This window comes from Accipiter gentilis, chromosome W, assembly GCF_929443795.1.
Source record: "Accipiter gentilis chromosome W, bAccGen1.1, whole genome shotgun sequence".
Lineage (NCBI taxonomy): Eukaryota > Metazoa > Chordata > Aves > Accipitriformes > Accipitridae > Astur > Astur gentilis.
Window position 1 is genome coordinate 14505878 of NC_064918.1, and position 27701 is coordinate 14533578.

Here is a 27701-nt window from a genome sequence, read left to right on the forward strand (position 1 = left end):
TCCTTATCTCGACCCACGAGCCTGCCTTTATATTTTCTCCTCATCCCACCGTGGCCAGGGTGGTGGTGGGGTGTATTGGCTTTGTGTGGCAAGGTTTTGGTAGCAGGGGAGGTTACAGGGGTGGCTTCTGTAAGAAGCTGCTGGAAGCTTCCCCTGTGTCTGAGAGAGCCAATGCCAGCCGGCTCTAAGACGGACCGACCGCCGGCCAAGGCTGAGCCAATCAGCGATAGTGGTAACGTCTCTGTGATAACATTTTTAAGAAGGAAGAATGTTGCTGGGACAGACAGAAATGGCAGCCAGAGAGAGGAGTGAGACCATGTAAGAGAAACAACCCTGCAGACACCAAGGTCAGTGAAGAAGGAGGGGGAGGAGGTGCTCCAGGCACCAGAGCAGAGATTCCCCTGCAGCCTGTGGGGAAGACCATGGTGAGGCAGGCTGTCCCCCTGCAGCCCATGGAGGACCCCACGCTGGAGCAGGTGGGTTCCCGAAGGAGGCTGTGACCCCGTGGGAAGCCTGCGCTGGAGCAGGCTCCTGGCAGGACCTGCAGATCTGTGAAGAGAGGACCCCATGGAGCAGGTTTTCTGGCAGGACTTGTGATCCTGTGGGAAGCCCGTGCTGGAGCAGTGTGCTCCTGAAGGATTGCACACCGTGGAAAGGACCCATGCTGGAGCATTTCATGAAGAACTGCAGCCCGTGGGAAGGACCCATGTTGGAGAAGTTTGTGGAGGACTGTCTCCCATGGGAGGGACCCCACGCTGGAGCAGGGGAAGAGTATGATGAGTCCTGCCCCTGAGGAGGATGAAGCAGCAGAAAATAACGTGTGATGAACTGACCATAAACCCCATTCCCTGTCCCTCTGCGCCGCTGGGGGTGTGTGTGTTGGTAGAGAATCCAGGAGCGAAGTTGTGCCCGGGAAGAAGGGAGGGGTGGAAGGAAGGTGTTCTGAGATTTGGTTTTATTTCTCATTACCCTACTCTGGTTGATTTGTAATAAATTGAGTTAAATTTCCCCAAGCTGAGTCTGTTTTGCCCATGACAGTAATTGGTGAGTGATCTCTCCTGTCCTTATCTCCACCCACAAGCCCTTTGTTATATTTTCTCTCCCCTGTCCAGCTGAGTAGGGGGGAGTGATAGAAGGGCTTTGGTAGGCACCTGGCGTCCAGCCAGGGTCAACCCACCACAGGGGGGCGTGAGTGAGTGGCTGCGTGGTGCTTTGTTACCGGCTGGGTTTAAACCACGACAACATGCTAGGCTGGAGTGAGCTAATATATTAAAAAAAAAAGAAAAAAAAGTACACAAGCCAAGCAACAGTATTAGAAAAGCACTGTGATAATATATGCACTAACATTGGAAAAATGAAGGTCAGAAAAAAAAAGTGAACAAAAGCAAAACCCAGGTATCAAACACTAAAACCAGCAATGAAAGCAAGCAATGGGTCTTGTAGGATTCCAGTGAATCGCCCCCAGATGAAGACAAAGTATTTGACACAAAGACCTTTGAGAAGTAACATACACTTTGAACTACAACAGAGAAATTAAACAAGAACTGCACATGTGGCAGGATGTTGATGGGAAAACAAGAAGAACTTGGGGCCAAACAGGCATAATCTCCTCAAGAGAACTTCTTTCCTAGCAGGGGCAAGAAAGCTCACCATAACACGGCAAAGGCAGCGTTTACACCCAGGAGGAAGACAGCAGGCAGAAAAAAGTTTGTAGCCAGTGCGTGCCACACAAACTTTATTTCAAATTGTTCTTTAACAGGTAGAAATCTTGAGAGAAACTTGTATCCAGGAATTCAAAGACAGCTCGTCATTAATGGGATGGGATCCATGTGATTAGACAACACAGGACCAGGTGCCACGAGTTATTAGGGGAAATGATCAGGGCAGGGAAAAAAAGTACAGGGACAGGATTGAGGCTGTTCCATAGAAAACTTACATAAGCAGCATGACCACATATTTCAAGAGGGATAAAATACGTATTACCCGCAACTAAAATGCACACTTTCCTAATTCTAACCTTACTTTTCTTGCTTCTTTGTAAGCAAGAACCAGCTGGAGGAGGACCACCAGAAACAACCTTCCCATAGCATCTGCATAATACACCTACTGCAGAAAAGTTCAAGAAGCAATAGCATAAATTCTTCCTTCTCACAACATGGAAACCCTGAAAAGAAAACAAAGCATCCAAGAAGACACACAAGCTGCTTTGCCAAACCCGGAGAAGTGCTGAAACATCTTTGAGGGAGGGTCAGAAGTAATCATCATGCATTAGAATCATGGAAATCTTATAGATTTATGAAAATGTAATTGACAGATTTAAAGAGGCTGAACTTGCAAGTATTATAACCTGTAAAACGTGGTATAAAACACTCAAAACACGGCAGTTTGGAAACGCTACCGGATTATAACCGTGTTATTGTTTTGGCCGCGAGGCCGGGGTGCCTTTCTCGAGTGAGGGCAGAGGCCGCGGAGAGGGAGGGTGACTAGGGGCACGGTGGCGGTTTGGCGCCCACCCCACGGCCGGTCGGACGTCAGGGGGCGGGCCGAGCCCATCGACGGGTGTGGCCGCTCTGCGTTCGGCTCTTCCGCCCTGCCTCTCGGCTCTGGATTAGCAAAACTGGCGACGTGGGACAGTCGATGGCCCGGCCCCCTCGCCCTGCCTCACCCGGCGGGGTGAAGCTGGGAGTCAGAGCTGGCCGCGCCGCAGCGCGGGGAAGCCATCCGCCGCCGCGTCCTCGCCGGCGGGACGTGGAGACAGGGAGCAGCCGCGGCGCTCTTCTGCTGCAGCCCTGCCGGTGCGGTGAGGGGCGGCGGCACCGCGGCGGTAGGGAGCCCCCGGGGGGCGGTTGGGCAGTGGGGCCATGGCGCTGCGGGCCCAGGCGCTGTACGACTTCAGGTCGGAGAACCCGGGGGAGATATCGCTGCGAGAGCACGAGGTGCTGAGCCTCTGCAGCGAGCAGGACATCGAGGGCTGGCTGGAGGGGGTCAACAGCAACGGCGACCGCGGCCTCTTCCCGGCCTCTTACGTGCAGGTGATCCGCGTCCCGGCCGCCGAGCCGCCGCCCGCCCGCTACGCCAATCTCCCCGCCGGTGGCTTCGAGCTGCTGCCGCCCCCTGCCGTCTTCAAGCCGGCGGCGCAGCAGGCCCCGCCGGCGGCGGCGCCCGAGCCCTTCTCGCTGTCCCCTGCTGCCGGGTACCCCTTCCCGCTGGCGCCCTACGGCAGGTCCTACCAGCCCAAACAGGGCAGCGATGACGACTGGGATGAAAGCTCCACGGTGGCCGATGAGCCAGGTGCTCTGGGCAGCTCCTACCCTGACTACGAGGCAGCAGGCAGCTGGGCCTCTGGCCGCTACTGCCTGTCTACGCGGTCCAAGTTGTCCCTGAGCTCCCGTGGTGGCCATATGGCAGGCCACCTGCACCCACCTGGCAGCAGCACCAAGAGCTCAGCCACGGTGAGCCGCAACCTCAACCGCTTCTCTACCTTTGTCAAGTCTGGCGGGGAGGCCTTCGTGCTGGGTGAGGCATCAGGCTTTGTAAAGGATGGGGACAAGTTGTGTGTGGTGCTGGGCCCCCGGGGCCCTGAGTGGCAGGAGAACCCCTACCCCTTGCAGTGCTCTATCGAGGACCCCACCAAGCAGACCAAGTTCAAGGGCATGAAGAGCTACATCGCCTACAAGCTGGTGCCCAGCCACACCAGGCAGCAGGTGCACCGCCGCTACAAGCACTTTGACTGGCTCTACGGGCGCCTGGCTGAGAAGTTCCCTGTCATCTCCGTGCCCCACTTGCCAGAGAAGCAGGCCACCGGACGCTTTGAGGAGGACTTCATCTCCAAACGTCGCAAAGGCCTGGCCTGGTGGATGGACCACATGTGCAGCCACCCTGTGCTGGCTCAGTGCGATGCCTTCCAGCACTTCCTCACCTGTCCCAGCACAGATGAGCAGGCCTGGAAACAAGGCAAGCGCAAAGCTGAGAAGGACGAGATGGTGGGTGCCAATTTTTTCCTGACCATCAGTGTCCCCACTGGCCCTGGGGCAGGCCTGGACTTGCAGGAGGTGGAAAGCCAGGTGGATGGCTTCAAAGCCTTCACAAAGAAGATGGACGAGAGCACCCTGCAGCTTAATCACACGGCCAACGAGTTTGCCCGCAAACAAGTCACTGGTTTCAAGAAGGAATACCAGAAGGTGGGGCACTCCTTTAAGTGCCTCAGTCAGGCATTTGAGCTGGACCAGCAGGCCTTTTCGGCTGGCCTCAACCAAGCCATAGCCTTCACTGCAGAAGCCTATGATGCCATCGGGGACCTCTTTGCAGATCAGCCCCGGCAAGACCTAGATGCTATGATGGATTTGTTAGCACTGTATCAGGGGCATTTGGCCAACTTTCCAGACATCGTCCACGTCCAGAAAGGTAACACCCTTATGTGTTTTCTGAAACTATGAAGTTTTATTTATCAGTGGTGTGCATGCAGATATAGAGACAAAGGTCTGAATTTACTCTGCATCTGGCTTGCTGGCCTTGGGTTAAATCTTTCAGTGTTTGCTCAGGTAATCTGTTGCTAAAAATACAAAAACCACATCAGTCACAATTTTCATTCTGTGCCAAAGGTCTAGATGTTGGGAATTTTATTGGTCAGAGGTTACTGTGTTTGGTTGTATATCTCTGAAAGAAACCACATCTGCCTATACTGCTGATACATTAAGGATTAACGGGCTTGTTTACAAACCCTGGAGATTAAGTGGTATGAAAACATCTATTACTCTTTTTGATGTATGTTAGGTATCTTAAATCTCTGATCCAGTAGATAATAAATATGAAGTAATCTGAAGATGGGGATACTCCAATTGACCACCTTGTTTGAGGCGTGCATGGCGACGTGTGTGTTTTGCAGTGTCAGACATTCAGATGAGATGTTTAAAGCTGCTGGGGTTTGTCAGTTCGGCCATGCATTAAACTCTCTTGGTGCCTTTGTAAGGATGATGGTCTGCCACGATGTTCTTAGTTGGAGTTGTTCATCCTTTGCCCTTATTATCATAAAAAGATGTTGCTCACCTGTTATGCCTTCGTCATCTTTCTAGCTGAAACATGCTTCTGAGGTTCAGGTTGCTGTTTGTATGGTGCTTTGTGATCCATCAGAGAGAAAGAAACTCCAAAAATGAAAGAAACATCTACTATATAACTAGTGACACTTGTTCAGATAAATAGAAGTTTGTAGCACTATATATGTGTAGATGATTGCCTGGCTGTGAAGTTAATACTATTCACATATTCTTCACCATTGTGAGAAGACTAGCCTATGTCGTGGTTTAACCCCAGCCAGCAACTAAGCACCACACAGCTGCTCGCTCACTCTCCCCCTTGCCCCAGTGGGATGGGGGAGAGAATTGGGGTGGGGGGGGGAGTAAAACTTGTGGGTTGAGATAAAGACAGTTTAATAGGACAGAAAAGAAAGGGATAATAATAATAGAATATATAAAACCAAGTGATGCACAATACAATTGCTCACCACTTGCTGACTGATGCCCAGTCAATCCCTGTGCCATGGTGCCCCCTGGCCAACTCCCCCCAGTTTACATACTGGGCATGAAGTAATATGGTATGCTCGTTTGGGTCAGCTGTCCTGGCTGTGTCCCCTCCCAGTTTCTTGTGCAGTCCCAGCCTCTGCTGGCAGGGCAGTATGAAAAGCTGAAAAGTCCTCAACTTAGTATAAACACTGCTTAGCAACAACTAAACCATCAGTGTGTTATCAACGTTATTCTCATCCTAAATCCAAAACACAGCACTATACAAGCTACTAAGAAGAAAATTAACTTTATTCCATCCAAAACCAGGATACCCATCATTCATTCTTTTTGCTGTTATATATGATCAGGGATGTGTGGGGATTAGAGCTGTAAAAGAGACCAAGAAAACATCACATATGTTGTACAGAAATGGGTGTGTGTAACAGTTATCTGAGAAAATGTGTGAGCTTCTTTATTGAAAATTATTTTGGAGATTAATAAGTGGTGTTCTGCACCCCAAGAGGCAGAGCTTGAATTGTCACCCATGGTCTTTTATGCCCTTACGTGACATTTCCAAGGTTTTTACATCTGGAAGAGTACCTTGAGTTTTACAGTAAAAGAGTTTTTTCAACAGATCAAAAAGGTAGGCCTTTGGGAGGTATGCATTATTGCTGGGAAAAACTGAGGAGGCAGAGTTGGTCCAAAGTGCACAATTTATTGTTATTTTAAAAAGTAAGCTTTTCATTAAAATTACATGATTCAAAGTCAGATTTCCCTTCTCCTGTCAAATCTTGAAAATTGAGTGGAAACTTAAACAATCAATATTATTCTGAAGAGAAAAGGGAAGTGTGCAATCTAACCTTAGAGGAGTTGTTCTGTTTGCTGTGGCATTGTGTTCTGAGAACAACTTTAAAGTATTTAAAATTTGGAGAGAAGGATGACCTTAGTAATGCCTCGTGTTTCAGAGTAGAGGATTTTGAAGTGAGTTGTCAACTAATAATAGGATTATTTGTAAGATTCTGGAAAAAAACAAAGGGAAAGATTTTTTTTTTTTATTAGGTGGAATAAACCAGCAGATGATATATACTATTTAAATACTATATCCTCAAGCTTTAAGACTATATAGAGTTCTTCATTGTAGTGTTTTTGGAGACTTTACTTTGAGGAGAGGATTGGGAACAATAAGATACGTGCTTGACTCAACCCGTATTTCCTTCAACTTGTGTGTCTCCGTTTCCTTTATAGTTCTGTTTAAATTTGCACTTATTGGTTAGGTTTACCATTCTGAACCAGTGAAAGTTTATCTAAATGAGTTTCCACTAGAGCAGTGCATGAGCATGATGTATGTAGAGCTGATTTTGTGCCAGAACACTGTCCTGGAACTGGTTGGAAAAAGTACAGCTGGTCTGCGTGCAGGTGTTAATGCTCCAGCACCTCTGGGCTAACACTGCCTTCAACACAATATTATCCCTGGTACATACTTGCCATCAGAAAATAGCACGGGCTTGAGATATTGGTCTCTTGAGTGTCCATGTTCATTGTAGGAATAGGGTTAGAGCCGACTTATGTGTTTGTTGTTGTCGTTCCCTTTACAAAATAGACAAACTGGAAGAAAAATGAGGGGAAGATGTTTTTTACCCCCAGTATATTGCTGTTTTATTACTTTTAAGAGTTACTTGTTACAAGGTATAACTTTACAGTTCCAAATTGTAAACTTCAGATGAGAATATGAACTGTTTGGTGTTCTTACAACATAAGAGCTTTCTTTTAAATTTACTAACTGGGATAGTTGTCAATATTTGAGAATTATTGTCTGTATAGACCAAACAAAAATCGGTTGGTGATAATATATCATCTGAAAAATAGAGTTGATGCATCTTTCTTTCAGTGTTTTATTTTCTACTGTACAACTTCTTCATGCAGTAAAATGACCCCAAAGTGCCCTTAGAAGTGGTAGAAACAGCAGGCTGATTGACATGTTGCTTACATGGCCATGACTTTAAAAAAATGAACTCTGAAGTTAGGAGTACTTCTCCATTTTTCTTCTACATAGTGCAAATGTATTGTCCACTTGGGATAAAAAATGAAGCCTTTTCTAGACTCCATTTCTATATTACCCTAGACCTAAGAAGGACCAAAAAATAAAGGCTGCTATGTCCAAAACATACCCATATCTGTGGGTAGAATATTAGACTGCCTTGTCCTGTTATGGGTTTGTGTTGAGGATTTCTTGGCTGGGCGAGGGCATGTGAGCAATCCAGCCGTTAGCTGGGAACGAAGCATAAGTTTACAAAGTGCTGAAGCGGACAAGGACATTGTGTCCTTGTACGCTGGGAAAAAAAAGATAAGAGCCTGACAAACAACTCCTGGATGCCGAAGAATGAGATAAGTAACTGCTGGACACCTCGTGAAGAAGCTTGCACAGCCAATAGAGGATAAGATAGTGTCACGTGAAACGGGGTATTGTACCAATTAGAGTATTGTATAAGGCGCGTGCACAAGCGCATAAGGTATATAACTGTGCTAAAAGTTATAGTAAAGGGGCTTCACTTGATCACATTGGTCTGTGTGTGATGTCCCCTGTGGATCCTCTGCAACAGGTTTGCTCTACTCAAAATAGTTGAACAGCTGCTTAATGTGATTTGGAAGTGTGTTTTGTGGTATTGACTGAGAAGTCTGCACGTCTGGGGTTTTTGAATAATTTCTGCAACTTTTCTTCTGCGAAAAGAAGGACAGAGAATCTCCGAGCCAGAGACAAAAACTTCCCTCTGTTCAGGCTTTATCTTTTCTCCTAGAATTATGAACCAACGCCTTGTAAGCCCTACTACTGCTTTGTCTGTGTATCAGCAGGAAAATGTGTTAACCGTTGTGCTTTTAATTGCTCTGGGGTCCAGGTCTTTCTGCCTCCTGTGTTGAGGACATCATACATGATCTGAAGTATGCAGAAAAGGATTGTCATTTTGGTCACTTGTGTAAAACGTGGACCAATGGACTGTGGGAATATTTTCAAACTGCTTATTATCTTATTAATATTTTAAGTATTTTATGAAATGGCAATAGCTTCAATAGGAGATTTTAAAAGATTCCTCTCCTTCATCTTGTGCAACCAGTGTTGAAGGAATTTTCTGTGAGGGAAGGAAGAGTTGAAGTTCCTGCTCCAGAAATAGGAAGGATTTGAAGTCCCACATGCCAGTTGAGGACCAACTTCTGGTTTAGTAGGCTTGAAAATTAAGCTGCACTTCTGTCATTTCTTTTTCAGAACTGGTGTATCTTTCAAGAAGTGCTAGTTTCAGTTACTTTAATTTTGAGAAGAAAAGCAGCCTCCCATCTTCATTTGTAATGGATAATGCCTTCTTTTCTGTGTTTTAAAGGTCTACTTGTGGAAATTCCCTAGGCATTCTTGGCAAAATAATTCCTAAATATTAATTGCTAGAGCTTCACTCAACTGATGAGATCTTCCGACTTAAATAATCTTCAACATAAATGCTCACTGCAGGCCCATGAAAGTTCAGGTTCAGAAAACTTATGCACATGTGAGAATTTGAGATAGTGTATGCTAGTACTGTAGCTCATGCTGGTCTGGCTATCTTGTCTTGATATTTGCTTAGTGAGAGTAAGGAAGTTATGGGGTTTGGGGTTTCTTTCATTCAAGTTTTGTTTGAGGAATTGGCCTCTTGTGATTCCTGAAAGTGGAAGAAATACTGACTACCTTGCTGTTTCATCTCTGCTTTCCAGATTTTTCCTTTCTCTTAATATTATGATGTTAACGCTCGATAAACTTTTGGTTATGATTTTTGCAAAACAGATTTGAGAAAGTGGCCTAAATGTTTTCTAAGATGTAGGCAGCAATTCCATTTCCTCTGCATGCCAAGATTTAAAAGAATTATTTAAAAAAAAAATCTAAATGATCCTTTTGCTTCTTGATCACTATTTGTGAAAAGTAAAATAAGGCAAATCGTCTTATTTCTAAGACTTAATTCTGGAAATGTCTAAAGAATGTTTAAAGAATGTGCTGGGAGTGTTTTTTTTAATATCTTACAAAATTATAGGCAAAAAAAAAAAATTCCAGCTGGGAATGCATCAAAATTTCAAGCATCAAAAAACCCCAAACAGCACTGAAACCTGGAGCTCTCTATAACAATTTCAGTGATTTTATTTTTTTTTTTTGGTGGGGGGGTGGTGGTATGTGTGTTCATAAATAAATCAGACTGGTCAAAATTCACACCTAAAATTTTATATCACAATTTAAAAGCAGTGCTCTTCTCTTTTGCTTGCTTTCTAGCCTCTTAAATTTGTCATGCAGATGTGTTTTTTATGTCCCTATTTTTCCTTTATCTGCTTCCGTGCCCCCCCCCCCCATCCCTCAGATACATACACTTTGCATGGGGTTCAACTCGGGTAACTTTACTGTCTTTAAGAGCTAGGCATGTGTCCTGGGTTCAGCTGGGATAGAGTTAATTTTTTACAGGAACCTGGGAGGTGGGGGCATAGCCAGGGCAGCTGACCTGAAGTAGCCAAGGAGCTATTCCATACCATGTGACATCATGCTCAGTATATAAATGGGGAGCGGGCCGGGGGGGTGGTCTCTGTTTTTCGGTGGGGGAATTGGCGGAGCGTTGGGTCCCGGGTGGTGAGCAGTTGCACTTTGCATCACTCTTTTTGTATACTTTTTCATTAGTGCCGTTGTTGTTGTTGTAATCTCTTTGTGTTTGTCCCAGTAAACTGCCTTTATCTCAACCCTCGAGGTTCCAGTTTCTTTTTCTTTTCTCTCCTCCGTCTCCTCCCTATCCCACCGGAGAGGGCGGGAGGAGTGAGCGAGCGGCTGCGTGGTCCTTTGTTACCGGCCGGGCTGAAACCACGACAGTCCTTTTTTGGTGCCCAACGTGGGGCAGAAGGGTTGAGATAACGACAGACCTGGCCAGAGCGTGTTGAAACAAATTTGCCAAACGCATTTCTTGGATAAATAGATGTTAGTCACAATGTTGTTTCATTTGTTTACATGGTGGCGTTTTGTAAGCTCTTATATGCTCTATGCATTGCCTGTGGTTGCGTATCTCATCTCTGGGAGAGTGATTGGGATTATCATTTTGCTGTACTGGGCAATGTCAACTTGTGAAATGCATACATCACTGGTCATGAGGTTAAGCTGGTATCTGTATGAGGCAGTGATATTTCCATACTTTGGGCACCTTCTGTCGGATTTTATTGGTAATTACAACCAATCCATGGGGAAGTTAGGGGGGGAATACCTCCCCCCCGTCCGTTCGCCTCCTTTTTCTCCTTCCGACTAATTACAACAGCTTTTGAGAATTTTGAATATCCTTGGGATGCGCAAGCCAGTGTGCTGTTAGTGCTATGCCTCCTGAATATGTTTCAGGTCTTGTTTAGGGCTACAAAAAGGCTCTTTAAGAGTACCACTCAGAGATCTTCCCCAAAGCTGGATACTCATGGGTGGCACGGCATGTGGGAGGATATGGGCAGGGATCTAGAGAACTTCTCACCTCCAGTGACTTGGAAGTTCACTCCGAAACAACTACAGAACCCTCATGACGTGACAGAATATTTGAAAGACAAATGCTGTGGCTATTCCAAAGACGTACAACTTACTGGCCAGGGCCCAGCACAGTGCAGCATCTACCAAACACTGCTTGATATTATGCAGCACCTACAGGGGAAAAGATGGAAAAGATGGAAAAAAGGACAACAGGCACCGTGGCTGCCCCTACCCCGACAACAGGCACCATGGCTGCCCCAACCCCAGTGACAGACACTTCAGCTAAACCAGAGAACCAACCTGTGCCAGTATCAGTCACCCCTGTACAGAAAAAGAAACACACAAAGAAATCAGTTCGCTTAGTGAGAGATGAAGATGAACCAGGGTCATCATGAGAACAGGAGGTAGAGGCAGAACCTGAAATAATTACCCGATCTCTATCCATGAGTGAGTTGCGTGACATGCGAAAAGATTTTAGCCGCCACCCAGGTGAGCACATTGTTACCTGGCTGCTCCGATGCTGGGATAGCGGGGCTAGTAGTGTGGAATTAGAGGGTAAGGAAGCCAAGCAGTTGGGATCTCTGTCAGGGAAGGGGGCATCGACAAGGCGATTGGGAGAAAAACACAAGTCCTCAGCCTCTGGAGGCGACTTCTGTTAGGTGTAAAGGGAAGATACCCCTTCAGGGATGAAGTTACATGTCACCAAGGTAAGTGGACCACCATGGAGAGAGGTATCCAGTACCTGAGAGAATTAGCTGTGCTGGAGGTAATTTATAATGATCCAGAAAATGCGCAGTCACCCACAGATCCAGATGAAGTCCAATGCACACAACCCATGTGGTGGAAGTTTCTACGAAGTGCACCACCAACCTATGCCAACTCATTGGCAGTGATGTCCTGGAGAGAAGGCTATGGACAAATGGTGGATGAATTGGCTGTCCAACTCTGGCAATACGAAGGAAGTTTCTCTTCCTCCCTGCGGGCCTGTGTCTCAGCTGTAGAGGAGTTGTCCCGAGAGTTCGAGCAATTCAAAGTGGATATGTCCTCCTCCTCACCTCTACAGACCTGCATCGCAGTTATTGGGAGTAAGCGTTCCTTTGCCCAAGAGAGAGGAGAGAGAAAGTACACTCGACGGGCTAACCTGTGGTTTTACCTGCGTGACCATGGAGAGGACATGAGGAACTGGGATGGAAAACCCACTTCAGTCTTGGATGCACGGGTACAGGAGTTGCGAGAAAAAGCAACCAGAAAAGAGAATTCTTCTTGGAAAACTGCTGCTCCAGTTTCCCGTGAGCAGTCCCCCAGACGCAGTAGATGGGCTGATCTCATTTCTGATCCCCTTGAAGGGACTTCTGATTCACGTGTGCAGAAAGTGAGTAACGGATATTCTAACCAGGATTAGAGGGGCCCTGCCTCCAGCCAGGTGGAGGAGAGGGACAACCGAGTCTACTGGACAGTGTGGATTCGATGGCCTGGCACATCAGACCCACAGGAATATAAGGCTCTAGTGGACACTGGTGCACAATGTACCCTAATGCCATCAAGTTCTAAAGGGACAGAACCCATCTGTATCTCTGGTGTGACAGGGGGATCCCAAGAGCTAACCGTATTGGAAGCTGAAATGAGTCTAACCGGGAATGAGTGGCATAAACACCCCATTGCGACTGGCCCAGAGGCCCCGTGCATCCTTGGTATAGATTATCTCAGGAGGGGGTATTTCAAGGACCCAAAAGGGTACCGTTGGGCCTTTGGTATAGCTGCATTGGAGACGGAGGAGATTGAAGAGCTGTCTACCCTGCCGGGTTTCTCCCAAGATCCTTCGGTTGTGGGGTTGCTGAAGGTTTAAGAACAACAGGTGCTAATTGCTACCACGACGGTGCACCGGCGACAATATCGCACCAACTGAGATGCCCTGATCCCCATCCATAAGCTGATTTGCCAATTGGAGAGCCAAGGAGTGATCAGCAAGACTCACTCACCCTTTAATAGTCCCATATGGCCTGTGCAGAAATCCAATGGGGAATGGCGACTAGCAGTAGATTATCCTGGGCTGAATGAAGTCACGCCACCGCTGAGCGCTGCTGTGCCAGATATGTTAGAGCTTCAGTATGAACTGGAATCAAAGGCAGCTAAGTGGTATGCCACAATTGACATTGCTAATGCATTTTTCTCCATTCCTTTGGCAGCGGAGTGCAGGCCACAGTTTGCTTTCACTTGGAGGGGTGTCCAGTACACCTGGAATCGACTGCCCCAGGGGTGGAAACACAGCCCCACCATTTGTCATGGACTGATCCAGGCTGCACTAGAAAAAGGTGAAGCTCCAGAGCACCTGCAATATATTGATGACATCATCATATGGGGCAACACGGCAGAAGAAGTTTTTGAGAAAGGGAAGAAAATCCAAATCCTTTTGAAGGCTGGTTTTGCCATAAAAGAAAGTAAGGTCAAGGGACCTGCGCAGGAGATCCAGTTCTTAGGAGTAAAGTGGCAAGACGGGCCTCGTCAGATCCCTGTGGACGTCATCAACAAAATAGCAGCTATGTCCTCACCGACTAATAAAAAGGAAACACAGGCTTTCTTAGGTGTTGTGGGTTTTTGGAGAATGCATATTCCAAATTACAGTCAAATTGTAAGCCCTCTCTACCAAGTTATTCGGAAGAAGAACGATTTTAAATGGGGGCCTGAGCAACGACAAGCCTTTAAACAGATTAAGCAGGAGATTGTTCATGCAGTAGCTCTTGGGCCAGTCCGGACAGGACAAGATATTAAAAATATGCTCTATACTGCAGCTGGGGAGAATGGCCCTACCTGGAGCCTTTGGCAGAAAGCACCTGGGGAGACCCGAGGACGACCTCTGGGATTTTTGAATCGGGGATATTGAGTATCCGAGGCTCACTATACTCCAACTGAAAAAGAGATCTTGGCAGCATATGAAGGAGTTCGAGCCACCTCAGAAGTGGTTGGTACTGAAACACAGCTCTTCTTAGCACCCCGACTGCCAGTGTTGGGCTGGATGTTCAAAGGGAAAGTTTCCTCTACGCATCATGCGACTGATGCCACGTGGAGTAAGTGGATCGCACTGATCACACAGCGAGCTCGCATAGGAAACCCCAGTCGCCCAGGAATGTTAGAAGTGATCACGGACTGGCCAGAAGGCAAAGATTTTGGAATGTCCCCAGAGGAGGAGGTGACATGGGCTGAAGAAGCCCTGCTGTATAATAAACTGCCAGAAAATGAGAGGCAATATGCCCTGTTCACTGATGGGTCCTGTCGCATTGTGGGAAAACATCGAAGGTGGAAGGCTGCTGTATGGAGTCCTACACGACTAGTCGCAGAAACTGCTGAAGGAGAAGGTGAATCGTGTCAGTTTGCAGAGGTGAAAGCCATCCAGCTAGCGTTAGACATTGCTGAAAGAGAGAAGTGGCCAGTGCTCTATCTCTATACTGACTCATGGATGGTGGCAAATGCCCTATGGGGGTGGCTACAGCAATGGAAGAAGGGCAATTGGCAGCGCGGAGGTAAACCCATTTGGGCTGCCGCACTGTGGCAAGATATCGCTGTTCGGATAGAGAAGCTAGTGGTAAAAGTACGTCACGTAGATGCTCATGTACCCAAGAGTCGAGCCACTGAAGAACATCAAAACAACCAGCAGGCAGATCAAGCCGCCAAGATTGAAGTGTCTCAGGTGGACCTGGACTGGCAACGTAGGGGTGAGCTATTTATGGCTCAGTGGGCCCTTGATACCTGAGGCCAACAGGGAAGAGATGCAACATATAGATGGGCTCGAGATCGAAGGGTGGACTTGACCATGGACACTATCGCACAGGTCATCCATGAAAGTGAAACATGTGCTGCAATTAAGCAAGCCAGGCGGCAAAAACCCCTGTCGCATGGATGGTGATGGCTGAAATATAAACAGTGGGAGGCCTGGCAGATTGACTATATCACACTCCCACAAAAACGCCAAGGCAAGTGCCATGTGCTTACAATGGTGGAAGCAACCACTGGATGGCTGGAAACATACCCTGTGTCCCATGCCACTGCCCAGAACACTATCCTGGGCCTTGAAGAGAAAATTTTATGGCAACACGGAACGCCAGAAAGAATTGAGTTGGACAATGGGACTCACTTCCGAAACAACCTCGTAGACACCTGGGCCAAAGAACATGGCATTGAGTGGGTATATCACATCCCTTATCACGCACCAGCCTCCGGAAAAATCGAAGGATACAATGGACTGCTGAAAACTACATTGAGAGCGATGGGGGGTGGAACTTTCAAACATTGGGATACACATTTAACAAAAGCCCCCTGGTTAGTTAATACTAGAGGATCTGCCAGTCGGGCTGGTCACACACAACCAAGAGTTCCACATACTGTAGAAGGGGATAAAGTCCCTGTAGTGCGCATGAGGAATATTTTAGGAAAGACAGTCTGGGTTAGTCCTCCCTCAAGCAGAGGCAAACCCATTCAAGGGGTTGTTTTTGCTCAAGGACCTGGGTACACCTGGTGGGTGATGCAGAAGGATGGGGAGGTTCGATGTGTACCTCAGGGAGATTTGATTTTGGGAAAGAATAGCCAGTGAATTGGGCTGTATGATATTTAACTGCTAAATAACCTGCCAATGCATGTCATTGTATCTATAGTGTCTATATGCCATATCAAGGGTATTATTGTGAGAATTATCCAAATGACTACAGGATCGACTTTTTGAAACTGAGCCAAGTACAACAGCGATAGAACTTGAACTGGCATCAGCAATTTCCTCAAGATCAACATCTTCGACCTGCAGACCAAGGGCATGAGTTGCACCAAATGTACTAGCCACAAGTTCCAGAGGCAGCGTACAACAACCCAACATCTCACACCATCTCTCTCTTATCCTGAAGAACTGTTACAACAGATAGAGCCCCAAAATCGATGGACACATTAGAGGGATAGCCCATAGGCTAAAGGAACACCATTTGTGTGTGTGTGTGCGAGGTCAGGGGGTGGAGTCCATATACTTATATAAAAGACAAGGAAAGTTGTAGCGGTTGAGTGGGGAAAAAAAATGTAAGATCTCTGCATTATGTAGATGGTATAGAATAAGGGGTGGATAATGTCCTGGGTTCAGCTGGGATAGAGTTAATTTTTACAGGAACCTGGGAGGTGGGGGCATAGCCGGGGCAGCTGACCTGAACTAGCCAAGGAGCTATTCCATACCATGTGACATCATGCTCAGTATATAAATGGGGAGCGGGCCAGGGGGTGGTCTCTGTTTTTCGGTGGGGGAAGTGGCGGAGCGTCGGGTCCCGGGTGGTGAGCAGTTGCACTGTGCATCACTCTTTTTGTATACTTTTTCATTAGTACCGTTGTTGTTGTAATCTCTTTGTGTTTGTCCCAGTAAACTGCCTTTATCTCAACCCTCGAGGTTCCAGTTTCTTTTTCTTTTCTCTTCTCTGATTCTCCTCCCCATCGCACCGGAGGGGGGCGGAGGAGTGAGCGAGCGGCTGCGTGCTCCTTTGTTACCAGCTGGGCTGAAACCACGACAGCATGTAATCCAGGTCAGATGACCTCACAAAAGTAAAAAGAGATGGGTACCTACATTTCATCTGTTTAAGGACTTTGATTCAAAAAGGATGGAGTGCTCTAGGACAACTTGTGGTTTTTGCACTCTCAGATTCCCTATTGCTGTTACAGCAGTGATGTAGTATTGTCTGCTTTCTGCTGAATCACCCAATATTACCTTCCAGTAACCTGAAGGAAACAGACTTTTAGATGGCTAAAATATGAAAGACTCTAGAAACTGTATAAAATTATAGCTTTCTTGGTGTGTGTAAATCACACAGATGACAACAGTGAGCAAGACTAAAATTGAGCAATGGCCTTATTTGAAGAAGATTAAACAAGGAAAAAAAAATTACTTCTATATCCTGTCTACTTAAAAGATGCATGGGTCTTCTTAAATATGTTTGGTTTTTCTCTTTTCCTCTCTGTCGTGGTTTAAGCCCAGCCGGCAACAAAGCACCATGAGGCCGCTCGCTCCTTCCTCCCCCTCCTCTGTGGGATGAGGAGGAGAAAATATAAAGAAAAGCTCATGGGTCGAGACAAGTACAGGGAGGGATCACTCACCAATTATGGTCACAGGCAAAAGACATGCTCAACTTGGGGAAGAAACAAAATCAATTTACTTTACTACAAATCAAATCAAATGGGGATTGTAGTCAGTTCGTCACACATTGTCTCTGCTGCTTGTTCCACCTCATGGGGCAGACTCCTCACTCTTCCCCTGCTCCAGCGTGGGGTCCCTCCCACAGGAGACAGTTCTCCATGAATTTCTCTGGTGTGAGTTCTTCCCATGGGCTGCAGTTCTTCACAAGCTGCTCCAGCGTGGGTCTTTTCCATGGGTTGCAGTCCTTCAGTCACAGACTGTTCCAGCGTGGGCTTTCCCATGGAGTCATGGCCGCCTTTGGGGGCATCCACCTGCTCTGGTGTGGGGTCTTCCACAGCCTGCAAGTGGGCATCTGCTCCCCCACTCACCTCCATGGGCTGCAGGGGCATCGCCTCCTCTGGCGCCCCTCCTCCCTCTCCTTCTTCACTGACCTCAGTGTCTGCATAGGTGTTTCTCTCACATTCCATTCCCCTCTCCGCTGTGGGTTCCCCGTCTTAAATCTGTTCTCCCAGAGGTGCTACCACAGTCGCTGATGGGCTCAGTCTTGGCCAGTGGTGGGTCTGACTTGGAGCCAGGGAAGCTTCTAGCAGCTTCTCACAGAAGCCACCCCTGTAGCTCCCTCCCCCATTACTAAAACCCCGCCACACAAACCCAAAACATTCTCCTTCCCCCATCTCTTCTTACTTTGCAAGATTCATGCAGTCATGATGTGTTTCTCTTTCCTGTTATCTTTTAGAACCTGTTAGCCTGATGTCATACAAATTTGATGATGGAGGGATGTTTCATGGCTGATAAAATCCCAGTGATTTTTTTCAAAAACAACTGGTGGCAGAGGAAGAGTATAACTGTTCCTCCCATAGGAAAGACTGCATGCATTACTGCACAACAGAAAGTCTATCCAGACTGCCCATTTAGTCCCAACAGGCTGGAGAAGTTTTGATCAGAGCTCACACCCATAGATTTGACCAAAGGCAGTAAGTACATTGTCAGCTCTTGTGCTCTTATGGGTACTTGCTCTCTGCAGGCATTAAGGCCCTGTCTACTGGGAAAACCTTGTGGATAGCTAGAGAGTAGCAGGACAGTGCAGATATTGAAGAAGTAAAAATTATTTTGTAGAAAAAGGAAGTAATTTTATTTCAAAGACTATGTAATACCTTTTCAGCTTGAAGCTTATGAATAATCTAGATGGTGAGATGGTTCTCTCTTGCAGCTGAGAGAACTCCGGGTCTTGTTTAAAGGATTTCCATCCAAACAGGGAAGACAAGAATTGGTAGACTGAAAACAGAAAGCAGCTCCCAGAGCTCTTCCAAGTCTTTGTAAGCACATTATTAAAAACAAACAAGCTGGCCAATTTTTCTGTTTTGCAAGTCACTTTTGAAACAAGGACATGTTTCAGCCTTTCCAGCATCTTTCCACAACTTCATTGTTAGACTTTGTTTGAACAGTTAAAATGCCAAGTTAATGTGTGCAGACTGTATAAACTTATCCAGCTGGTACCTTACTTATTTTAAATTGCCTGGTTCAAATATCACAGAATTTGAAATTCTAATTAAAAAAAATGAAATCACATTTGGCTTAGCCCCTAAAACATTAGTTTTATCAGCAAACTAGAGCAAACAAACGGCAAATGCTTTCTACACAAGCTTGTTTATATATTTCATGAAGGCCATGAGAATTTAAATTAAAAAAAAAAAAACAAACCAAAAAACTAGTGAAAAGTGCATTTTGGAGTGAATGTCTCATGAAATTGGTAACAGAACAGATACATTTAAACAATCTATTCAGGTCTTGTCAGTGTTCTTGTAGCAGAGCAGGGAGAAGAGATGGTTTCAGCCTTTGTTTTAGGTAGGTACACATCACGGATGGGCAACTTCTGTAATCATGATGAACTGAACTACCCTCTTTATGCCTACATGCCATTCTTTCATAACTGTGAAAAGCAGAGTCATACTATGATTCATGCTACATTGCTTTTTTGTCCCATGGTAAAAAGCAATTTGCTATTCTATTTTTTTCAGACTTACTATTTTGAATCATTATATGCATGAATAGCTATGCCAGCTAACTGGCAGTATACTGAAGAAAGATCCATTTTCTCAAATATCATGATAATGACACTACATTTTCAAGTTGCTCGCAGTTTTATATAAGTTCAAACTCAAAGGGGTAGATCCCTTCCTACTAAAAATGCAAACAATTATCTTCTGCCTTTATAATACTATAATAGTGTCTATATATTATAATATGTACTATATTAATTTAATAAAATGCTTGTGTTTACAATTTTAAATTAACATATGATATATAGCATTTCTTATATATGAATATAGCTTTATATTATTATAATGTTCACATGTTCTGCTTTTGAATTGTATAATATATTTTAATTGGTTACATTAGTGATGGTTTACCTTGCATATTTTTTACTGCAGCAAGGAGTCTACTTTTTGTCCTTACAGAGATACTGCAGCATTCAGATTTCTAAGAGAGAACATTTAAAGGACACTAGGGGAAAAGTGGAGCGGTATCTGCATTTCATTTGGATCTTGACTCTTTTCATACGAATTTATGTTAAGTGTCTATACATGTTGTATTTGCTCATCTTAGGACATTAGTGGAGCTAAGCAGATGATAATGGACAAGCAAACACCTTAAATTGTGCTTGCTTTTTGTTTCCCTTCAGCCTTACAGAGAACAACATCCAAAAGCAGGTCTTTCATAGCACCCCAATAAAGTAGGGTTGTATGAGTAGGTGGAACCTGCATTTATACTTGCTTCTCTTGATAATGGTATATGGATATCAATATGTGTTCTTACTTGCCTTCTCCTGTCCACCCACATCCCATGAATCTCAAGAAAATTTTGAAGAAGTTACCATAATGATGCTTACAGTCATTTTGGCTGCGACTTATATTCATCTTCTACAGATCCAGAGGAGACATTTCTGCTCATGTGCTAGTTTTACTGGAGATTAATTTATATCACATGTGCATGGCATCATTTCTGATTTAGTTTGTTGTCTTGAAGTCGGCATTATGAACCAGGGCATTTACAAAAGCTGTTAAGAGTCTATAGCATCATTCTGACAGAAAAGTGCCTGTTCTTAACATCCTAAATGGGAGAAATTAGTGTTCAGAACCTATGATGATTACACTGTAATAGACCAACTTAAACTCTGGAAAAACAGAGATTTATCTTAAAAGCCTGTTTGGTTCCACTTTTAGATGTAAGCTAGTAAGAAGTACTTAAAATCACTGAAAGGTTTCATCTTGGTACTTCCGCAAATTGTGATTGCTTAAACTTTCAAATGTCCACCCTGAAAAGCATGATTAGCTTTTCAAGGGGCAAACATACTGCATTTCTAGCAACCAGCCTAGTTTAAGGTTCACTCCTTTCTGTACCCCCAGTCTGCAGCATCAGCTGAAGCCGTACCAAAGAAAAACTTAAACGGTACATATGAGTGCTGAAAAGCACAGACTGTCTTTGAATTGGGCAAAACCAGCATTACCTAGTGTTTGCCTCAGGCTGTGGTGTGAAATGCTATGTTTGTGATAATGAACATTAATATACACAATTTAGCTGGATTTTAAAATCAAATTATTCTTGACAGGCCTCCTTTCTGACATCACTGTAGGTGCCTTTAAGTCAGAACTACTCATGAACACAGTTTAAACATGCTGTAGTGGCTGAAATAAGGTTGGTTGGTTGCTGAAAACTCTGTGTACAATTCATCTGAAGATACGTTAGTTTTAAAGTCACTGCATTCAAGATTTGAATGGAAAACTTCCATCTGATTTTGCACAATTTTTACATGCGGTTACCTAGCAGTATAGGCTTTTTTTGTTTTGTTAATGGGGTTATGCATGGCAGTAGGTGCAATAGACAGGTAATTCTGTAGTGTTTATTTTGCCATCTTGCTCTCACCTCCTATTATCAATTATTTCAAGGGCAAACTATGGCTTGTTGCTTGCATAGCAGTGTGGTATAACGTGGCCCAGTGAAACATTTGTACTGGAGGTGCTGCAGACCAAAATTTGTAGATTCCTCTGGGGGACTCTAGAGCTGAAATGCACATTACCAATGTGATAATTTAAATATTTTTCAGTAGCATGAACATTTTGGAGACTCTGAACATGCACAGATATGATTACAGTCCTTGTAGATCTGCATAAATAAATTAGCCATGTATGCTCTTCCTATGCATGTGTACACCAACTTGCAGATGTATGCACAATGAGTCTAATCAGGTCTTAAATATGGCATTATTTTAAAAAAAGAAAAAAGGTTAGTTAGACATGTATTGTGTCCATTAACACTGGTAGCTCTTTAAAACTGAGTGATATTTGACACTGCATTCTAACACCATCATTAATTGGTTATATATTAATTAAATCAATGTAGATGTTAAAACCACCAGATAAGATTAAAATGAATCAAGTTTCTGAAATCTCTAGCAAAGACTGTTTTATTTTTGTGTGATCTCTGAACTGTGTAGATTAGAAGGTGATTTCATTTTGAACTGAAGAATGCATCTCTGGGTGATAGTTTTCAATGAGCTTTGCGACTGGGTAACTGGAAGAACAAATAATTCTGTCTAACATTAATAATCCTGCAGTCAATGTTAACCTAGACATTAGCAGAGTACTGTAATTTATGAGCCTAGATTTATAGGATAGTAGTATTTTATTCTGGGTTTGTTTTTTTTTTTTTTTTAGTAATGGACAATGAAATACTAAAAAAATAAACCTCACTGGTTTTAACTGTTGTTAGGCTGTAGATTCTAAAAGCATTATAGCCATTTTCACATATCTATACACCCCCCCCCCCCCCCCGTAATACTAAAGTAGTTCAAATTTGATATATTTTATTTTTATATTTCTAACTTTCATTATGGAAAATAGAACTTTTCTATTCTGCCATTTTTATGGCTGTTGGTTTTTTCAGTATAATTTACAAATAGGGTTTACAAATAGAAGAAGTACGGATTTGTGCTTGGAGCAGCTTGTGGCCTGATGCCACACACAAAGTATGTTTAGAGAGGAGACATTGCTTTATTCTGTGCAGGTTGCAAGGTGGAAGATTTCCACAAATCGAGCACACGTATTGAGGTTTTCAGTCCATATTTGTACACTACAGTTAAAACACCACACCTATCCAATACATATGTTCTGCCTATGTCGTGGTTTAACCCCAGCCAGCAACTAAGCACCACACAGCCACTCGCTCACTCCCCCCTGTTATAGACGCTCGTGACAAATTGGAGGAGCCAATTTGTATTAAATAAAAAGATTGAATTTATTAGCAAGTGATAAGAGAGCAAAACAGTGCTGGGCGGCCGGGGAGACAGTGCTCCGCCAAAAGCTCGCAACTTTCTGTTATAGTTACATTCCTTTTATACAGTTCACGCACCCCTTTCTTGTCAATCTCCGCCTTGTCTTGCTGCTTCTTTCTTCACTCATGTAGCTTTGTTATTGGGCGGATTCGGTCAATCTTCTCAAGGGGAAGTGTCTTTTTGATATAGAATGTCTTTTGATGTGGAGAAGTGCAGTTGTGGTAGAGTTAATCCCCTTATCTGGTAAATTATAGCTGTTGTCTTTTCCCTCCTTATCTAGTAAGTTATATTTGTTGTCTTTTTCTCATGACTTTTACGCAACATTTAAGCAAGCCTTGCTTTTTACACAAAACATTTGTTCAATCACAATGTGTGTGTTCCCCCTTCCCGATGTAAGTAAATTATCATGTTGTTCTTTTAACACCATTAACCGGATTGATTCTATTCTGCTTTGAACAAGGGCTACAACTTTATCTCAAATACATGAACCAAAGGTTAGGGTTAGCAGTAAGACTATTAGGGGTAATTCTGGAATCTTCCCATCTTGACAGAGTTTATTTGTATGGTTGATGGAGATTTTTCCCTTGTACTGAGTTCATTTATCTTAACCAGATACTAAGCAAAGAATGTCCCTACCCCCACGTGCGATTTCATGAACAAAGTTAACCCATTCATTACACCCCCCATCCAGTGGGATGGGGGAGAAAATCGGGAAAAAAAGAAGTAAAACTCCTGGGTTTGAGATAAGAATGGTTTAATAGAACAGAAAAGAAGAAACTAATAATGATAATGATAACACTAATAAAATGACAACAGTAGTAATAAAAGGATTGGAATGTACAAATGATGCGCAGGGCAATTGCTCTCCACCTGCTGACTGACACTCAGTCAGTCCCCGAGTGGCGATTCCCTGCCCCCCACCCTCACCCCCACCCCCCCCTTCCCAGTTCCTATACTAAGTGGGACATCACATGGTTTGGAATACACTGTTGGCCATTTTGGGTCAGGTGCCCTGGCTGTGTCCTGTGCCGACTTCTTGTGCCCCTCCAGCTTTCTTGCTGGCTGGGCATGAGAAGCTGAAAAATCCTTGACTATAGTCTAAACACTACTGAGCAACAACTGAAAACATCCGTTATCAACATTCTTTGCATGCTTGTCGTGGTTTAACCCTGGCCAGCAACTAAGCACCACGCAGCCACTCACTCACTCCCCCCCCCCCCCCCCATCCAGTGGGATCGGGGAGAAAATTGGGAAAAGAAGTAAAACTCCTGGGTTGAGATAAGAACAGTTTAATAGAACAGAAAAGAAGAAACTAATGATGATGATGATAACACTAATAAAATGACAACAGTAGTAATAAAAGTATTGGAATGTACAAATGATGTGCAGGGCAATTGCTCACCACCCACCAACCGACACCCAGCTAGTCCCCCAGCGGCAATTCCCTGCCCCCACTTCCCAGTTCCTATACTAGATGGGACGTCACATGGTATGGAATACCCTGTTGGCCACTTTGGGTCAGGTGCCCTGGTTGTGTCCTGTGCCAACTTCTTGTGCCCTGGCTGGCCATGAGAAGCTGAAAAAATCCTTGGCTATAGTCTAAACACTACTGAGCAACAACTGAAAACATCAGTGTTATCAACATTCTTCCCATACTGAACTCAAAACGTAGCACTGTGCCAGCTACTAGAAAGACAGTTAACTCTATCCCAGCTGAAACCAGGACAGCCTAACTATTGCATATTCATTATGTTGAGCAAGCATGACGTTGTTCTCTTGAACAATCATCCCAGAGTCTTCTACACCTATGCTGGGGTCTCTGGTGGTCTTCAGTGGTCCTTTGGGGAAGAATACCTCTACTCCTTTTGTCCTTTTATGGTCATGCCTCATCTGAGGATACCAGGGTCTTTGTTTCTCTTGCCAACCCCTCCTTGTCCTTAATTAGCAAGTCTCTGAGTCTTGAAGCATCCTCTATTGTACGCAGTACCTTAAACTAGCTAAACTTTACCTTGAGTACACATAATCTAAACAGTCCTTGAATAGCAAACATACCACACTTCTCATATTTTAGTTTTTTATCTTTAAACTATCACCCCCTTCTTATTTGTTAATCAGTCTTTTGAAGGCATAGTTACTGCTTCTCACCTATAGCACTACCAGCAGCCTGGTGGTGTGCCAGCCCGTGCTCACCTCCCTCCTGGCAGTGACAAAGCCAGCTGGGGAAAGGCAAAGAGCCATCACGTGGGGAGCTACACATATTGTTTGGCTGGCACCCAGCTCACTGCTTCACTCTCCCTCCCCCAGCTCCATTAAAAATATATTTCAGAAAATAATGTTCTTTGTAATATATGAAGGAGAACCACAAGACTAACTTTTTTGTCTCCTGTGTCTTCTTTCATTCCCTTTGCAGTTATTTTGCAATAATTCTTTAACTCAAGGTATAAAGTAGAGTAACAAGAACGTGGGTATTTGCTGAAAGAAAGTGTTGTATTAATCATAACTGACGTACATGTAAACTGTTATCTCACTAGTGAAATAAATTTCTTTGTTTTAGCATAATTACTAAAGTGAAAGAAATATTTGAATAACTGCAGTGATAAAGGCATTACAATTATATAGGATCTAAAAAATTAATGTGTTGGCTCCTATAAGCTGGGTGAGTTTTTAAGTTCAGTATTTTGGACTGAGATACTGAAGACATTGATATATTGGTGACTTAATGGGGATGATACACGTTCCTGAGAGTGACTATAAATTGCAGACCTCCCTGACTTCAACAGATACTTAGTGCTGCATTCTAGCAATGTTGAGCCGATGCTTCTTTGTCTTTCATACCATATGCAATATTACTGTATGCAGTTAAATCTTTGCTGTTGCAGCAGTTTCTTAGATGTTTTTCAGAAAAGAGTGATACAGTTATGAAGCGTATCATTAATTACTGCTTGTGTTTTTTAAGAATCAAGCAAGCCCAGATGTGGAACAGATGTCCACTGTACTAAACACTGTACAAATAAAGAGCAAAAAAGGGCTCCTTCCCTAAAGAATTTCCTTTTTCTAGGCTTGTCTTTATTTGGATTAGTAACTAAAGACACAGCTGAAGTTTTACTCCTGACTGCTGTATACAAAACTCCAAAGCTGATGTTCAGGTACTTTGGGGAGAGGTGGAGATGGGGCAGTGGGAAGATGGTGCACCCATAGCAGGTACTGCTCTTCTTCAGCTTCTGATCACCCATGCTGTCAGGTGCGGGGGAGACCTAGCTTCGAGACAAAGGAGTTGAGTGAAAAGCAGTTTTGATTGCAGTCTTCATGAGCTGAGTCCTGAAACTTTTTCCTTCTGGTTGCATTGCAGGCAGCAACTTGGACTGATGTCATGTATGCTAAGCGTGAAGAACCAGTGTAGGGCTGGCTGCTGGTAGGCTGATCGTGCCATGCAATTGGAGAGCTTGGAGACACATATACATCAGCATGGGTTTACATGTATATATGCATATGTATAGTGTGTGAGGGGAAGTAAGTACAAGCTCAAGTACGGATTCAAACCCACCCTTAGTTAACTGTTCCCACAATCTCAAATCATTTATTAGTGTAAAAAAACTGCAGGTGATGGGAAAATATATTGCTTGACCCAAAACCGAGTGCTCTCAGGTTCAGGATTTTTTTTAATTTAATTTTCCTGAATGTATTTGCATTTTCCTGCCTCATTGCAACCTCATGTTTGCATGTCCAGTTTACTGACTCAATGCACTTCTTTTTTTCCTGAGAACTCCTCAGCAACTATTTAAGTTGCTGTTTGTATTGTGTGTTTCACGACTTGGAAGTATTTATTTCTAGCAGGAATTTTATGTTGTCCCTGTCTTCTTGGCTGCTAGCACATTATTATAAATGTCCCTTGTTAAATGTGGTTTTATTTCATCTTGCGTTGTCTAATCTCATACTTCAAAACAAGCGCTGAAACCTGCTAGTTTCTCTTAAGCCCTTAGCAGCATTCAGTGAGCACCACTGTCTGTTTAACATCAGTCTTTGGGCAATGAAAAACAGCATTCACATCTGCTTTTCCCCACCTTTAAGAACAGAAGTAGATGTAGCACAGCTTTTTGCATTGTCTTTGATCCAGGCCCTCTTCGCTGTTTGAAAGCTAGTCCTGATCACTGGAACATGATCTCCTGACAGAAGGTCTTTTCATCGGACCAGAAGCTTTAAATGTATGGGCAAGTCTTTACAGAATCTGTAGAGCTGGAGCTAAAAAAAAAAAAAAAAAAAAAAAAGAATTTTTTTATGTATTCCATCCCTCTGGGAACAGTGCATTGGTGGATATTTATCCCAGATGTGTATTCAGCAGGAGGTTTCCTTGAGCCTAATATGCATTAGGAGGTGACTCCTGTTTCTTTTCCCTAAAATGTGTGTTAGCCTTTTCTAGGGCTGCCATAATTCTGCTTTTGTTTTGAAATACATCTTGCTTTTTTGGATTGTCCAAACCAATACTTGATGTTCACGTCTTTAAATTCTGAAACCAGGAGATGCTTCTTCAGGTGTACTTAGGCCAGAGGGGGCTTGCTCAGCCTCAACAGCCTGCAAGGGTGGCAGCAGGAGCCGGAAGGTGCTGGATTAGGTGCTGAGGGTGATGAATAGATTAGTAAGGATGGGGGAGGGAGGGTGTTCATGGTGTACAGCCTGGGGTGAAACCGGTTAGCAGTTGTGGGCTGGGAAGCAATAGGGGTTACCACCGGCTCTGTCTTCCACTCAGGCATCTCTGAGCAAGACCCTTGTTTTCAAGCAGGGATGCACATAAGGGGCTGCTCTCTTCTCCCTTCTTCCCTCACCCTGTCCTCCTCCCCCCTTTGACTATTGGAAACCTGCATGGATCATTGCACTCTTGACATCAATGAATCTCTGCTCTGGCTCAGAGTTTTGCTCATGTAGATTCAAATATAAGGGCTGTAGGCTATGGAAAAGTGTTTTGAGAAAATTTGAGATGAAATGTGGTACGTTATTGCAAAGCTGTGCAAATGAAAACCACTTTTTTCTAAGATTTACTAAACGAAGTCTTGCAAATTTCAGTAGATACTGAACAAATTAAAAATTACATTTTAGAACAAATGATTGTTTGCTTTTTAAAATAAAGCACATTGGCTTTTTTTATGTGTGCTTTGGGAAGGTTCTTTTGTTACTGAAGAAGCCAGTCAAAGAAACTCTCTAAGACTCGATTTTGGAGTTTTAGAAAGC

General features: G+C 44.2%; 2 protein-coding genes across 19 annotated transcripts in view; both read left to right on the forward strand.

Annotated features, from left to right (window-relative positions):
• LOC126035303 (uncharacterized) overlaps positions 1–27701 on the forward strand; it is a 156139-nt gene that overhangs the window by 112949 nt on the left and 15489 nt on the right. The gene's annotated exons all lie outside the window — the stretch shown is intronic.
• LOC126035260 (sorting nexin-18-like) overlaps positions 2419–27701 on the forward strand; it is a 54471-nt gene continuing 29188 nt past the window's right edge. For 6 of the 18 annotated variants that reach the window (XR_007504881.1, XM_049793626.1, XM_049793629.1 and 3 more), the window contains exon 1: positions 2420–4404. Coding sequence is in view for 12 of the 18 variants with exons in the window: in XM_049793626.1 (XP_049649583.1) it covers positions 2862–4404 (1543 nt within the window). In the remaining 6 variants the exon portion in view is untranslated. Of the gene's footprint in view, positions 4405–25827; positions 26681–27701 lie in introns of those variants that run through there. The other 12 variants (XR_007504879.1, XR_007504880.1, XM_049793624.1 and 9 more) reach the window with 4 other exon arrangements.